The sequence below is a fragment of the Lepidochelys kempii genome, chromosome 19 (genome assembly GCF_965140285.1).
Source record: "Lepidochelys kempii isolate rLepKem1 chromosome 19, rLepKem1.hap1, whole genome shotgun sequence".
Taxonomy (NCBI): Eukaryota; Metazoa; Chordata; order Testudines; family Cheloniidae; genus Lepidochelys; species Lepidochelys kempii.
This window is the reverse complement of record NC_136398.1, coordinates 19,138,073-19,153,182: the sequence shown is the minus strand read 5'-3', so window position 1 is coordinate 19,153,182 and position 15,110 is coordinate 19,138,073. Positions and strand designations below refer to the sequence as shown.

Genomic DNA, 15,110 nt, shown 5'->3' with positions numbered 1-15,110 from the left:
TTCAATTAATTAAATTTGCCTTTTCAATAATTTTGTTAATAGATTTCACTGACAGAACTGAAGTTTTGATAGTAGTCCTCTGAAAGTTTCCAGGATCCTTGTGTAACTGAAACAAAATGTATGTGAACGATCCACAAAATGTAGGCAACCCATCCACAAATACTCATTTAGTATACACTTCAGAGCTCTCTACCTGAACACTTTACTTACATTTGCAAGCATCTTCCCATTTTTTGGGCCACAAATACTCCTTTTCTTTTTGCGAATACAGACTAACACGGCTGTTACTCTAAAACCCATTTTTTGCATGTAGTCTCTAACAAAACCAATTAGTGTCCCTCAAGTTACAGTCACATTGTACAAGAAAAAGGTCAAATGGTTTCTTTTCAATCAGATCTGTTTGGCTAGACTTGTAAGTCATCTGACAGTTTGGTCATCTTATCCTATTTTAAAAGCTTGTTCAACTAGTTTTATTCTCTACACCATCTCTGCTTCTTCTGCCATCTGTGGTTATCTTCTGCAGAAGCAGAACGTAACTGCGGAAAGCCAATAGGATACTGAAGTGTGTCCTTATCTGCAAGACTCTAAGCTTTTACTTGTTGTATTGTTTACTTCTAATTTCCTGAATTTCTTAGTAAAAGCATAACAAAAAGGCCTAGTAGAATAATCTGCACATACTAACCTCTGTTCCAATACCAGGCTGAATGCCTGAATAGACAGTGTCTGGAGGAGGGCCCCCATATTTCCTCTGTCCAGTGGTCACATCCAGAGTATAACCAGTCCTCTCTAGCAAAGCCTGAAAATTGTAAAAAGTTGTTACATTAGATAGTTATAATGATATGACAGTTAATTGGGATTGACATTTCCTAATTTGCACTTTGCCAGTACCATACAGCAAGCTATAGGCCTCCTTAAGAGGCTGTGCAGACCACTGTCAGTGGGCACAGAAGTGTTACGTTATATAGAAAAGTTTACAGCAAAAAACTGTTCAGCTTGCTTTTCAGAAAAGGAAGCCTGAACACACTTCTGTTTTAAGCAAACACACTGACATGGTGTCCCAGAAGCAACATGCAACATATTTCCAGTATTTAGTGCATTCTGTATGACATATTGAACAGCATACTACATATTCCTCCCAAAAGTTGATTGCATTTTTTTTTTTTTTTAATTTTGGGTGCCTAGTTTGCCCCCCCGGGGGGGGGAGGGGGATGTCGTCTATCAAATTCATGGCTGTGAAAAAAACACATCATGGACCGTGAAATCTTGTCTTTTGTTTACTTTTACCCTATACTATAGGGCCATGCCTGGCATGACTCTTTTCCATCAAAATTCTGTGGTAATATAGATACTTCTGGAAACCTGGGATAAAACACTGAGCACATCTTAAGCAACAGTTATGCGTACAAGTCTACTTAAAATGGGGGGGGGGGGGGAGTGTGGGTGGATCCACACTTTTTCACAAGTTGGTCAGGGCATAAAGAGCAAATTTCACAGTTGTGTTCATAAGAACGGCAATACTGGGTCCAAAGGTCCATCCAGCCCAGTATCCTGTCTACCGACAGTGGCCAATGCCAGGTGCCCCAGAGGGAGTGAATCTAACAGGTAATGATTAAGAGATCTCTCTCCTGCCATCCATCTCCACCCTCTGACAAACAGAGACTAGGGACACCATTCCTTACCCATCCTGGCTAATAGCCATTCATGGACTTAACCTCCATGAACTTATCCAGTTCTTTTTTAAACCCTGTTATAGTCCTAGCCTTCACAACCTCCTCAGGCAAGGAGTTCTACAGGTTGACTGTGCACTGAGTGAAGAACTTCCTTTTATTTGTTTTAAACCTGCTGCCCATTAATTTCATTTGGTGGCCCCTAGTTCTTATATTATAGGAACAAGTAAGTAACTTTTCCTTATTCACTTTCTCCACACCACTCATGATTTTATAGACCTCCATCATATCCCCCTTTAGTCTCCTCTTTTCCAAGCTGAAAAGTCCTAGCCTCTTTAATCTTTCCTCATATAGGACTCATTCCAAACCCCTAACCGTTTTAGTTCCCCTTCTCTGAATCTTTTCTAATGCGGGCATATCTTTTTTGAGATGAGACCACATCTGCATGCAGTATTCAAGATTTGGGTGTACCATGGATTTATATAAGGGCAATAAGTTATTCTCCATCCCCTTTTTAATGATTCCTAACATCCAGTTTGCTTTTCTGACTGCCGCTGCACACTGCGTGGATGTCTTCAGAGAACTATCCACGATGACGCTAAGCTCTCTTTCCTGATTAGTTGTAGCTAAATTAGCCTCATCATATTGTATGTATAGTCGGGGTTATTTTTTCCAATGTGCATTACTTTACATTTGTCCACATTAAATTTTATTTGCCATTTTGTTGCCCAATCACTTAGTTTTGTGAGATCTTTTTGAAGCTCTTCACAGTCTGCTTTGGTCTTAACTATCTTGAGCAGTTTAGTATCGTCTGCAAACTTTGGCACCTCACTGTTTACCCCTTTCTCCAGATCATTTATGAAAAAGTTGAATAGGATTGATCCTAGGATTGAACCTTGGGGAACACCAATAGTTACCCCTCTCCATTTTGAAAATTTACAATTTATTCCTACCCTTTGTTCCCTGTCTTTTAACCAGTTGTCAATCCATGAAAGGATCTTCCCTCTTATCCCATGACAACTTAATTTACGTAAGAGCCTTTGGTGAGGGACCTTGTCAAAGGCTTCCTGGAAATCTAAGTACACTATGTCCACTGGATCCCTCTTGTCCACATGTTTGTTGACCCCCTCGAAGAACTCTAATAGATTAGTAAGACATGATCTCTCTTTACAGAAACCATGCTGACTTTTGCACAACAAATATAGTTGCATATTGCATGCCACCCTTACTTCTGCCAGCAGCTGCCACTCTCCCACTGCCCAGCTCTGAAGGTGGTGCCGCCATCAGCAGCAGCGCAGAAGTAAAGATGGCATAGAACTTACAACTGTATGAACATATCCACAAAATTTGCGCTTTACGTCCTGCTCAACCTGCAAAAAGTGTGATTTTTCCACAATTTAAGTAGACCCCTATTCATAATAGTTGCTTAAGATGTGTGCTATGTTTATTTCCAAGTTTCCAAAAAAAATATCTATATTACCACAAAATCTGATGGAAAAAAGTCACTCAGGCATGCTCTCTTCAGACAGGCCTCAGTCTAGTCATTCAAATTTACATACGTACAGCAACCAAAGTTTCAAATCAAGTATTTAATTTAAAACACCTGCTAGCTTACTAGTGGAAGCATGCCTCTTAAGTATTTGTCTAATGTGCATTTCCTGACCGTATCAGAGTGGAAAGCTTCCAAACAGTGTTGTATGCTACTTCGGTGTATTGAGGAGGATTTATGAGCACACTCATATTTACCCAGTCTCTTTCTAGAGACAAATATACCTGCTCCTCCATTACAGCTTAATTTTTGTATCTAAATACATTACCTTAATCTTTGCTTCATCTGGTCCCTTTGTTGACTCTTGTACTTTGCTTCCTTGTTTCTCTCTCTGCCTGTAGGTCTTCATAACTCCACATAAAAATGCACTTTTGTTCTGTAGACACAATTTATAAAGTAATTCAATTGAAGCGTATTATAAAAAGCCATCTAAAGCCACTGGATCTTACACATCACAAAAGCCAATGTGTCATGTTAATGTAATAACCAAAATGCCAAAGGAATCCTTAAGAACATCCCAGCTGATGTAAATTATCAGAACAAACTGATGATTGCTAAAGACAATAAGGCTCCAGCTAGCACTAACAGGTCACACATTCACTCAATATATAGTGCTCATTCCAGCATTAGAGGCTTTTGCCTTGCACTCAAAATACAAATATCAAAGATATATGCCAAACTTCCAATTTGGGTTTGAAACATTAGAACACTGCAACATCAAGTATTTGCTTTACGGGAACTCAGAAGTGCCAAAACACCATTACACTTATCTGCTCACACTTCTGGAGCTCTCACCTTACCTGTACATGCGACAGGTCACTTTCTTTAAACTGCTGTAATACAGAGAGGGCGCCTTCTTCATTAAATTCCCTAAGAGCATCAATTGCTCTCTCATCAAGATCGACATAAGCTACCAACCCTAAAAAGTTAAAGATAGAAAAGTTACAGATTTCTGTTTAATTATACAAAAGCAAGATGGCTAACAACTAAGCTATTTGCTTTTAAAACAAGCAACAGTTATACTGCATATTAGTAAATAGAATTATGCATTATTTAATATTAACTACATACTCCTACACAAGTATATGAAAGGATATGGGTATACGAATGAAAAAGTTAAGAAATTAAAATGTATATACCTAGGCACTACAGTAAACTAAGTGCAATATTAAACCAAGAGTAATAGTTTCAGAAGCTTTGGAAATCCAATCTGCTGCAAAAAAACAATGCTACATACCAGGGTTTGAAATAATTAAAACTCTGGCTCATATTTCCAACAGATCTGTGAACCCAAAGCTTTAAGTTTCCTTTCTTTGAATGGAGCCATTCTAAAATACACTGACAGGGAAGCATTGCCTATATCTTACTCACTTGCCTGTACCCTATCCATAATGAAAAGGGAGCCAACTGACTGAGGACCTGAGCCACTTATAGCCACCTCCCGCCTCACCTCAAAAAGCATTAGAGATAGAACAATTTGTTGACTTCTTGAAGTAGGTGGGAAGAGTGGAGATTACAGTGGATTTTCCACTTGGGAAAGTACAAAAAACATTTTGACCCACCCACAGTTTTTAGTATCCAGAAAGACATTTCGAGCCCTGCTATGTACCCCAAGTACACTATTAGCAGCTGTACAGGTACAGACCCAAAGACAGTGGACCAGTTCTGAATCGCATGTTATTTTCAAATTATTTGGAAGTTTTTCCTCTCTTTGGAATATCAGTGGTTTTATGGAAGCTGTGGAGTGCTGCCAGTTACAGACAAAGATTACATTTTCCAAGAAACCTGCTGATATTTAACAGACTTCAGTGTGAATCCACATAGAGAACTCCTCACAACACTGAACATTCTGGAATTTAAATTACTGCACACTCCTTAATCTCCACTGGAGTTCAAAAACACAATAGTACAGAGCACAAAGACTGCATTTCAGAAATGATCCTGCATATTGGAAGGCACCTGTATCATTCACAAGTGAAAAGACTGAGCAGATTAAAAAAATCCCAAAGTACATCCCCAAATTTGGCTGTGGCATCAAAAGAAACTAATAGAGCTGATAAAACCCTGCATAGTGTAGAACATCTTCAGTTGGCATTAAGGAAATTTGAACAAATGTGTTTTCAAAAGTTACCCATGCAATGAAGTCATACTAGCTAGTCAATTTCTGGGTTAAAATACTCTTACTTGAGAACTCCTCACAACACAATTGCAACACCTTCTAGACTCGAGTCCTACAAGTCCCTTGCCCAGCCATTTACATCTATCCTCAAGCCATGATGTGGATATTATCATAACCCACACTTAGAGAAAGGCATCTCTAAGCAAATAAAAGCTGGTAGAAACTCACTGGACTGACTTCCAAAAGAGATCGCCCACACAAGCCAGAATATCAACATACTGAAGATGGATAAGGTATTATTTTGAACTGCCTTCACTTGGTTTGTGGAATTTTTAGACTGTTTAAAAGGAGAAACTGGCATCCTGTCACTGAGATATTCAGGTAAGTGCATGAAGCAGTTCCATTTATGTCTCTAAATCTGTTCAAAGAACACTCTAAAGAGGAAGAGGAAGTTTCCATTTATAAGACCAAAATAATGGAGGGAAATTATCCTCCCAAAAAAAAAAAAAAAAAAAAACCCTCTTCCTGCAAAGGGACCCGTTCTTGCTAGGATTTCCAGAGACTATATTATTCAATTTGCTGAATAGCTTACTCCTGGACTGTGTTAAAATGCAGTTAGAGTGAAAACTTCAGTGTAATGACTGACATGGATTCAACTGTTCAGCTGGAACTAGACAGAACATAAAATCCATAGGCAGACTGGAGTTCAAATGTTGTCCCAGTCAAGACAAGCTAGTTGCTTTCCCTACTGAGCCATCTACTCAGCCCTTAAGTGTTCTAAGAGTCACTGTGAGGAGTTGACAGTAGAAAAGTAAAAGCGAAGTGATGACTATTTGGATTAAGAAAAATGTGCAGTTTAGTATGCTGGAACATACATCTTTACTTGTGAAAGTCTAAGACAAACTGATGCACTGTCTCCTGAAGGAACTAGGATGTCATTCAACACTAAGGATGATTCCAATAATTAAAAAGAGTCAGTGTCAAACCCAATTTGCCTTCAGGGAAGTGGAAGTAGCAATACATTCAGAGCTACACAGATCAAACACAGTGAGAATTTTTAAACCTTAATCTATAAAATTTGAAAATGGTATGCCCTCACTTTCATAACCAATCAGAAACAAGAAATGTATATTATACCTGTCTGAAATATTTCATCAAGTCTCTCTGCCACCTTCTGTGGGAGGCCTGCCTCTATCAGTGTCTTGTAGTGTTCTGTGTGAGTTACACTGGAAGTATCCATTGGTTCTTCCTCTTCTTTTAACTGTACCGCATTACCATTCACCTGATTAGCCATTTTATTATGCTGCTGGAAAAAATTCAGGAGCTATATTACATTAAGCCAGAAATAACTAGTTTGTAGGACAATGCATGATTTATCTAAACTAATTGGTATACATGCTGCAAACGACCTGTATCAAAATCGTATTTAATGCTTTTGGGATGCAGCTGATTTAAGTTTCAATAAGTACAGTTCTGTAACATTGTGGAACATGTACATGGAAGAATTTACATTTTTAAAGTACTTCATGTACATCAGATCTAAACTCAACTTTGATTGTCAGTAAGGTATCTGGTTACCATAGCAGCTGGAGTGTACTGGTGTATTACATAACACCCTTCAATTGGTGAACCATAAGCCACATCAAAACTACTGCTATTTTCATCTCCCATTCCTCTAATCTTAAAATGATTATTTCTTATGCAGGGTATCTTAACATATCAATGTCAATACGTTTGCCAACTTTCACATAGTTTCCTGGCTTGCTGTCATGCCTTCTTTCAAACCCAACTTAATGTTACATGAGAGGCCATACTCTTTTGCTCAGCATGCTTCAGAACTCAAACATGGAAAGTGCCATACTACGACATATTACCAATTTCAATCCATAGTGGTACAAATCTGAAAGTGAAAAACCACTTCAGGTAGAATGTTTTAGATTCTGCAAATTGTAGCACAAGGTATTTTGAATTTTACTAGTTTCAAACGCAGCCATGACTGCAGCATCCTGAATTTCTCGTAAGTAAAAGACTTGATGCAACAATCAATAGAGATCGCAAGGATGTACATTCAAAGAGGCACAGCTACTGTCTTAGACCACTCTAATGGGCTTTGCCTAATTCACTGTACAATTTGTCTCAATTTCTCTATTAGCCGGCCAATAGATGTTTTCACCTCAGCTTTCATGGCTGAGATTGCAACCAACTACTTAATTAGGATTGTCAACTGTATAAGATCAGCAGAGATGCAAATAGTGCTGGGCCTTATAAGACATGAAAGAAAAGTTGATGATGCATGTATCAGTGATGGAACGGTAACTACACAGACATATGCAACATGACAGGAGCAATGCAATATGTACTGGAATACATGATTTGAAGATGGTTCAAGAATAAACCTTTTCTAATGTTTAAGCCTCAAGATATCTAGTCAGCTACCACAGAACAAATCTCTTAAATAACTTCACCCAAGACAGACAAGCAACATATCCAAAGCTTCTAAACTAAAGCCTATGCACTGCTCTGAAAATGCACCAGGGCAAATTTGCTGGCTTGAGCCAAATCATTCTTATTAGACAGACAAGAGATTCTGCAATGGATTGAGAGAACTGTGGTGACTGGGAGGGGACAAGACTCAAGTGACAGTCCCTCATGCAAGCTATATAACGAAGCCAACTTCTGCAGCTGCATGATATACATGTATGCACTTAGAAGTTGCTATTAACTTTGCTATTATGCCATTATTATTTTTGCTATTAACAAGCATGTTATCTCTGGAGACACAAATCCACAGTTTGAGAACTGCACAACTAAGCATCTCTGATTTTATCTTCTAGACCGAGTCCCATTGGGTAGATAGAAAGATTAACCTAAATAATCTATACAGAAGCCCCTGGAAACCTATAAGATTGGGTCCCTAAATCCATGAACTACTGGAGCTCATTTACAAAATGTTTCTTAAAAATTTCATGAATATATTGTCTCATACTATAGAATTAGAATTTATAATCCCTATTCCATGATGAGCTATAATGTGTCTTAATTAAAACTCTCTTTAGATAGGTTTTTTTCCCTCTAAAAGCATTTCATAAAAAAATCTGATTTAAATTAAAAAAATCAGATTTCTGGTTTTTTAAAACAGTTGTTTATCCACTCTGATTTAAAGTGACAGTATTACTGTACAAAACATGTCAACAGAACCATGCTTATTCACCTCTACACACAATATTCACCAAACTCACATTATATTAAATCCCAAAACATTACTGCAATGTTAAGTTTGTGCAGTGAATTACATAAAAGTCAATAAATGCTAAATTAAGGCTAGAAATTTGCTCCTTAGGTATCTTTAGAAGCCACCCCCCCCCCCATACCTTGAAATAGTTTTAAAAAATTGTTTCAGGTACCATATCAGCCTTTGAGTCTTGTCTCTTCTCCCCCATCACCCCAACTCCTTTGCCAGTTTTTGTAGCTTGACAATCATTTTACTTTACTTTCTCTCACTTGTAGGGTTTTGCACAAGAAAATACAGGGAAAGTGTGAAACTGATTACACAAAGTAAAAAAGTGAAATAGACAAATAGCCTCAACTACAGTAATTGTTTTACCTCTAACAGTAAAAATGTTCCTAAGTGAGTAGTTTAAATTGATGTCCCTTTAAGAGGCTTTTTTTAAAGCTGGATTAACACTTCAAATGTCATTTTCACACAGTATTCAACTCTCTCCTGATGGAAGATGTTAAGACTTTAGTCATGTTCTCAAGCTTACCTAAAACTTGTGCTGAGAATTATTGGTTGTACACTTTTAGCTGCAAACTTAATGAATTTGCAGTTCCACAGCTAAAGCTTCTCATAAGCTATGAAGTATTACTTTTGTAACCTAATGGTACAAAATATTTAGTGTCACTGTCAGCTTAGTATTTATATAGGAGTGTACAATCCAGTAAGTTTTTGCTACAGTATTACTCCAATGCAGAATGCACTTTTAGTATGAATTTTAAGCCTATTTTACTTCACTTCATGTAAGTCAAGTGTATTCTTCATGCTATACATGTTTATCTTTGTAAAAAGAACTTGAGAATTAGTATGAGATCACATAATTTAGGGCTACTGTAATGCATGTGCACAAACCAGCTAAGTTAAGATTATTCATCCTTAACTATGCATTTCCTGTCATGTGTCTAACTGCAAACTCTTCTTTAAGTGTGGTTCTACTCTGAAACATGAAGGTATTACGGTAGGAGTAATGTGTCTCAGTGATTTCCAGATGAACATGCACACCATTCCAATCACAAGCAGAGATTTTTTTTCCCCCCCATCAGCTAGTTTTGCAAACTCAGATCAGAATCTGAGTGTTAAATGGTGATTTTTCCTCCTTGCTTCACCAACACACAAGCCAAATCATATCCCCTGCAACACCCCTTATGACCCCATTGCCTTCAATGGGGCTGCACAGGTATAACTGGAATTCAAGAGTCATACTGATGCACAAAGAGGAAGGTAATCCAGCTCTCTTCCTCTTAGCTGTGTCAGCTATGCAAAGACACCAGAAGTAAACACCAGTTCAATTTTTGTCACCAAAGAAAGTTACTTGAATATGCTATAAGATCAGTTGATTAAGAAGGTAACATGTTTACTTTCATTATTCAGACTAGAAAAGAACTTTGAAGTGAAGCAAGTTTGAAAAAGGAGTAGAGATGTTGGAGTTTGCACATGGATCATGCCCATGACATGGCTGGTTGGTAGTTTGAGCCATACGTGAAAGCACAAAATGCACATATAAACCTGATTAGGTACACATACAGAAATTGTACAACCCAAGTTTCGGGAGGACAGGGAGATTCTTTAACCCAGATGTATGCAAAGATTATAGATACACTTCCAGAAGGATCATTTACTTTGCTATGCGTGAAATATGTAGAATGTGCAAAGACAGGTGGACTTCAGGATGTGCATACGTATAAAGATGTGCCTATTAAGCAAGCAGCAGTATATAAAGTTTGGGAGCAACTGCAGATTGTAAGTGTGGATGTTTTGTGTAGAATCCATATTGGTGTCCAGGCCATTACCTAACTGCACCATTTTGAAGTTGCAGAATGGTGTTTTACGTAAAAGACTCCATATTGGCACTGCCAACTGTGCAACTAACGACAGCACTGTATAATTTTTGTTGAGTTACTTGCCCACCCATATCTCAAAGTCAAAGTAATTAATCCTCATTGAGGTCTAGCCACATGCAAAGTTGGAACTCTGGGTGTTATTTAGTTACCTGATGTGGGGGAGGAGTTATGCGCAAGTAATTCAAGTAGTCAAACCTGCACTTTCCCCACCAAAATAGTTCTCTTTTAGTATAAATCCCACTACAAGATGATACAGCTGCTGAGAACATGGACTTGTTCCGGACTGCTATTCAGCTTGCTACAACAGTTATGCTACCATGAAGCAGCAAAGCTGTACATAATCAACTTTAAAGTACAGCAGGCATAACTAAAAACCTTATGGATATTCTACACTGAGCCTGCACCAAAGCCATTTCAAAGGGCTTGTCTCCACTTACTGGTGGACCGATGCTGTGGCGCTCAATCCAGGGATCGATTTATTGAGTCTAGGGAAGACCCACTAAATCAACTGCCGATCACTGTCCTGTCGATTCTGGTTCTCCACCAGGATGAGAAGCATAAGGTAAGTCGACGGGAGAAACTCCCATCGACCCAGCATGGTGTAGACACCACAGTAAGTCGATCTAAGATACGTCGATTCCAGCTATGTTATTCACAAAGCTGGAGTTGCATAATTTAGGTTGATTTAGCCCCATAATGTAGACCTGCCCTAAATTACTTACTTTAATCTCCCCACCCCCCGCCATCACCACCTACTAGACAACTAGTGCCTCACTGGAGGTTTAAAAACATTACATTGATAAATCAAAATGGCTGAACTTCAAAATGTTCAATGTATCAAAAAAGGGTTTTTCTGAAACTGAAAAATTATGTGCTACCCCAGTAGCTTTACTGAAGCACAGCAGAACAGATTTATCCCTCCCTTCACCCAAAAAAAAGTTACCTTCAGTCTAAGATCATGTTTCAGAGTAGCAGCCGTGTTAATCTCTAAGGTGCCACAAACACTCCTGTTCTTTTTGCGGATACAGACTAACAAATTTATTAGAACATAAGCTTTTGTGGGCTACAGCCCACTTCATCGGATGCATAGAATGGAACATGTAGTAAGAAGATATATATAATATATTCACATACAGAGAAGGTAAGAGGCTAATTAATTAAGATGAGCTATTATCAGCAGGAGAAATAGATTCAATATGTGAATAGATTCAATATGTGTAATGACCCAGCCACTCAGTGGCTGGGTCATTACACATATTGAATCTATTACCCCATGTTAAGTATCCTCACACCTTCTTGTCAACTGTCTAAATGGGCCATCCTGATTCTCACTACAAAAGATTTTTTCCTCCTGCTGAAAATAGCTCATCTTAATTAATTAACCTCTTACAGTTTGTATGGCAACTTCCACCTTCTCTGTATGTATGTGTATTATATATATTTTCTTACTATATGTTCCATTCTATGCATCTGATGAAGTGGGCTGTAGCCCACAAAAGCTTATGCTCTAATAAATTTGTTAGTCTCTAAGGTGCCACAAGTACTCCTGTTCTTTCTAAGCTCATGGACAGTTCAAATCCAAAAGAAGAATTTAAGAAAGATGTGAGGGAATGCAAGGGTTTATAATGGAAGTTGAACAGTGACTTGAATTACTGAAGAACCTCACTAGCCCACACTTCCGACTGGCAATCCAGAAGAAAGTTTTGCAAGTTCCACACACACCAAAAAAAACCTAACTATAATGCATCAGTTTACCTTAAGTCAGTGGTTTTCAACCTTGGTCCAGGACCCAAGGGGCCCGCAGATTATGTCTAAGATTTCCAAATGGGTCAACACCTTCAACTGAAATGTAGGGGGTCCACAAAATGAAAATAAGGTTGAAAACCACTGCCTTAAGCAATACTTGTGATACAAATGAGTAGTTATTTATGACAGTTTCAATTATATAAGATATACTACAAAACATTAATTAGCGTAAAAGTAGTGAACAAGCTACAGGACTACATTTTTGCTCTGAAGTTACTGCCTTCATGCAAATTAAGAGCTTTGCAGATTACCAAGGTCCTAAAGTCTAACTTCTAGTACAGTAAACACAATTGTTACAGTGAGTATTTAACACATCCACCCCTCCAGACCAGCTATTCTTAACCTTTCCCATAAAATGACCTCATGATATGGGAAAGCATAGGGACACCTCCCCCACATCTAGAGGGAGGTCATTACAACCCCAGGTTGAGAGGCTATGCTCAAGAGTATCTATATAGATGAATACCTGTCATCATGGTATGAATGCCGAAGGCTGTAACTTCACTGCAGAATTAACTCATATTACATTATCTACATTTGAGTCAACTCCCTGTCAAATTAGCCTAACACCTCTCCAGTTGCAAGACACTACTTATGTCAATTGGAGGGTTTCTACCAGTGACCTTGCACTGGGGGTTAGGTCAGTTTAATCACATTGCTCAGGGGTATGGACTTTTTTACACCTCTGAGCGACAGTTATACCGACCTAATTTCCTAGTATATATCAGGCTTCGGTGATTGTACTAGCAGCTGACAAATTGTGCTAACCCCCAACTCCATCCCACAAAAGGGTCAGCCAACTCAAGTTACAAACAGGAGCACACCAAGTTAAGGGTTTGGGTGTGGATGGGACTAAAGTTAGGGACAATACTTGAGTTATCACTCAAATTAACTCTGCAGTGAAGACATGCCCTAACATCCATGAATTTATCTTCCAAAAGGACACTTCAGTTCTCGATCTGTAAAACAGAGGTAATAATCATTTACCTACCACACAGTGATACTGCCAGAATAAATCCAGTATTACTGTGATTCACATCATAACTACCTAGACAGACACTTGAGTAGGGATGTTAAATACTCTTAGGAAACACAGCTTTTAGAATAAAAAGGTTAAGTAGAATTTTTGCTAGTCTGCAAACCCTATAATTTACACAGAAAAGCCAGTCACTTCACAGAAAGGATTAAAAAAGCACTGTAGTTCAAAATTACAGAAGCGTTTTTACTCCTACAAAATATACTGTGTATGACACCAGTAATTGTTCTGTAATACATCACAAATAGGACTCCAAAATGTTTATGTGGCCCTCACAATGCTCTCCACAGCACAAAAGTATCAAAGCTGCTGGAATCTTCTTGCTCAGTAGTGGGAGAGAAGACAAAAAAAGATACAAAGAAAAGTCTAAGCAACTTCCTCTAAATAAACCTATGTTGAACCATACGCCAAGTAGGGTAACTGGCTACATTCACAGAGTAATGGATAACCAGGCCACTAACATACAGTAACTAAATCCACTTTAAAACCCTGTATTTTTATTCAAAATTGTACTGAACAGAAGTTTGGTAAAGTTTACAAAAGAAAATGCAGTTTCATAGTGATCAGGTCCTAGAGAATTTTAGCTCTCTCTCACACTAAGATTTACCATCTAGAAGGAAATAGGTAAGTGGTAACTTGAATTATTTTAAATAGGTTTAATGTGAAATTTAGCTTACTAAAACCCACACTAGCAGAATACTTCCTACGGGTGGTTTTACAGAGAACAGATGTGTCCTCGTCGCCACCCTCATGGCAATACAGATCAATCCGCATTTAGGCAAGAGGTTTCCTAGCCAACCCACGCACACGGGGCAGGGCAGGGGTCTCCCGGGGCCAGCAGCCACGGGGCTCTGCCTGCAGGCAGCTTCCCCGAGCGGCCCGGGCTGCGCCGGGAGCCAGCTGCGCCTCGCCCACAGCGGCTGGAACGCAACGCGGCCGGCGCGAAGCCTCGCACGGAGCAGGAGCCAGCGCCCGCCTCTCGGCGCCCGCAGGCGGCAGCCAGTCCACGTGGTGGAGCGGAGCGGGCCAGTCTCCCGCCACCCGCGCCGCCAGGCCCGACCCCACGCAAAGCGCCCCCCGCCCCCCCACGCCGCCGGGAAGCGGCCGCCCTCCCGCCACGGCGGGCCCCGCGCCCCGCCAGCGAAGCCGACGCCGCGTGCGCGGCTGGCCTCCCCAGCCGCCCCCTTCCCGGCCAGGCGCCCGGAGGCGCCTCTGCGAGCGCGGCCTGCGGCCCCCGCCTTCCACAAGGCCCCGGTCGCCCTGGGCCCGCCTCCTCTCGCGCCGGGCCTCGCTACCGCGCCGGGCTCCCGATGCGGGGCGCAGGCCCGTCCGCGGACTCGCCGCCTCAGAGCGCGGCAGCCCGGCTCTCCCCCCGCGCGGCGGCGGCCTCCCCCCGGCACTCACCGGAGCGCGGCCTGCGCGGCGCGGCTGAGGCCTGAGCAGCGACTGCAAATGGCGCCCGCGCACTTCCTCTCTCCTCATGGACGGCGGCGCGACCCCGGCAACACGCGGGGTTTCCCGGAACTGCTTCCAGGGATCCCGGCATTCGCCAATCAGCATATTGGGCGTCAGACGAGCACCGTTCGAAACCTATGAGAGGTGGGAGGCGGGACACCGGTATTCCCTCCGGCCAATTGGAGGAAACGGCCAGACCTGCCGCGCAGAGCTGCGGGATTTAACGCGGCAGCTGCGGTCCCCCGCTGCCGGGCCAAACAAAGGGAGGCGAGCCGGGCCCCGCCCCGCCCCCGCGAGCCGGGCCCCGCCCCGCCCCCGCGAGCCGGGCGGCCTCCAGAGCTGGGCGGGGCCGCCCGGGGTCCG

General features: G+C 40.9%; 1 protein-coding gene across 6 annotated transcripts in view; it reads right to left on the bottom strand.

The window, feature by feature from the left end:
* Positions 1 to 14,877, bottom strand: part of HNRNPR (heterogeneous nuclear ribonucleoprotein R) — a 52,591-nt gene extending 37,714 nt beyond the window's left edge. The window contains exons 1-5 of one of the 6 annotated variants that reach the window (XM_073317794.2): positions 14,697 to 14,875; positions 6,473 to 6,641; positions 4,017 to 4,135; positions 3,485 to 3,592; positions 683 to 796 (exon numbers count right to left, since the gene is read on the bottom strand). In XM_073317794.2, the coding sequence (XP_073173895.1) occupies positions 683 to 796; positions 3,485 to 3,592; positions 4,017 to 4,135; positions 6,473 to 6,641; positions 14,697 to 14,852 (666 nt within the window). In that variant the 5' untranslated portion in view covers positions 14,853 to 14,875. Of the gene's footprint in view, positions 1 to 682; positions 797 to 3,484; positions 3,593 to 4,016; positions 4,136 to 6,472; positions 6,642 to 14,696 lie in introns of all 6 variants that reach the window. The other 5 variants (XM_073317796.2, XM_073317797.2, XM_073317795.2 and 2 more) reach the window with 5 other exon arrangements.
* Between the last annotated feature and the right edge of the window lie 233 nt (positions 14,878 to 15,110).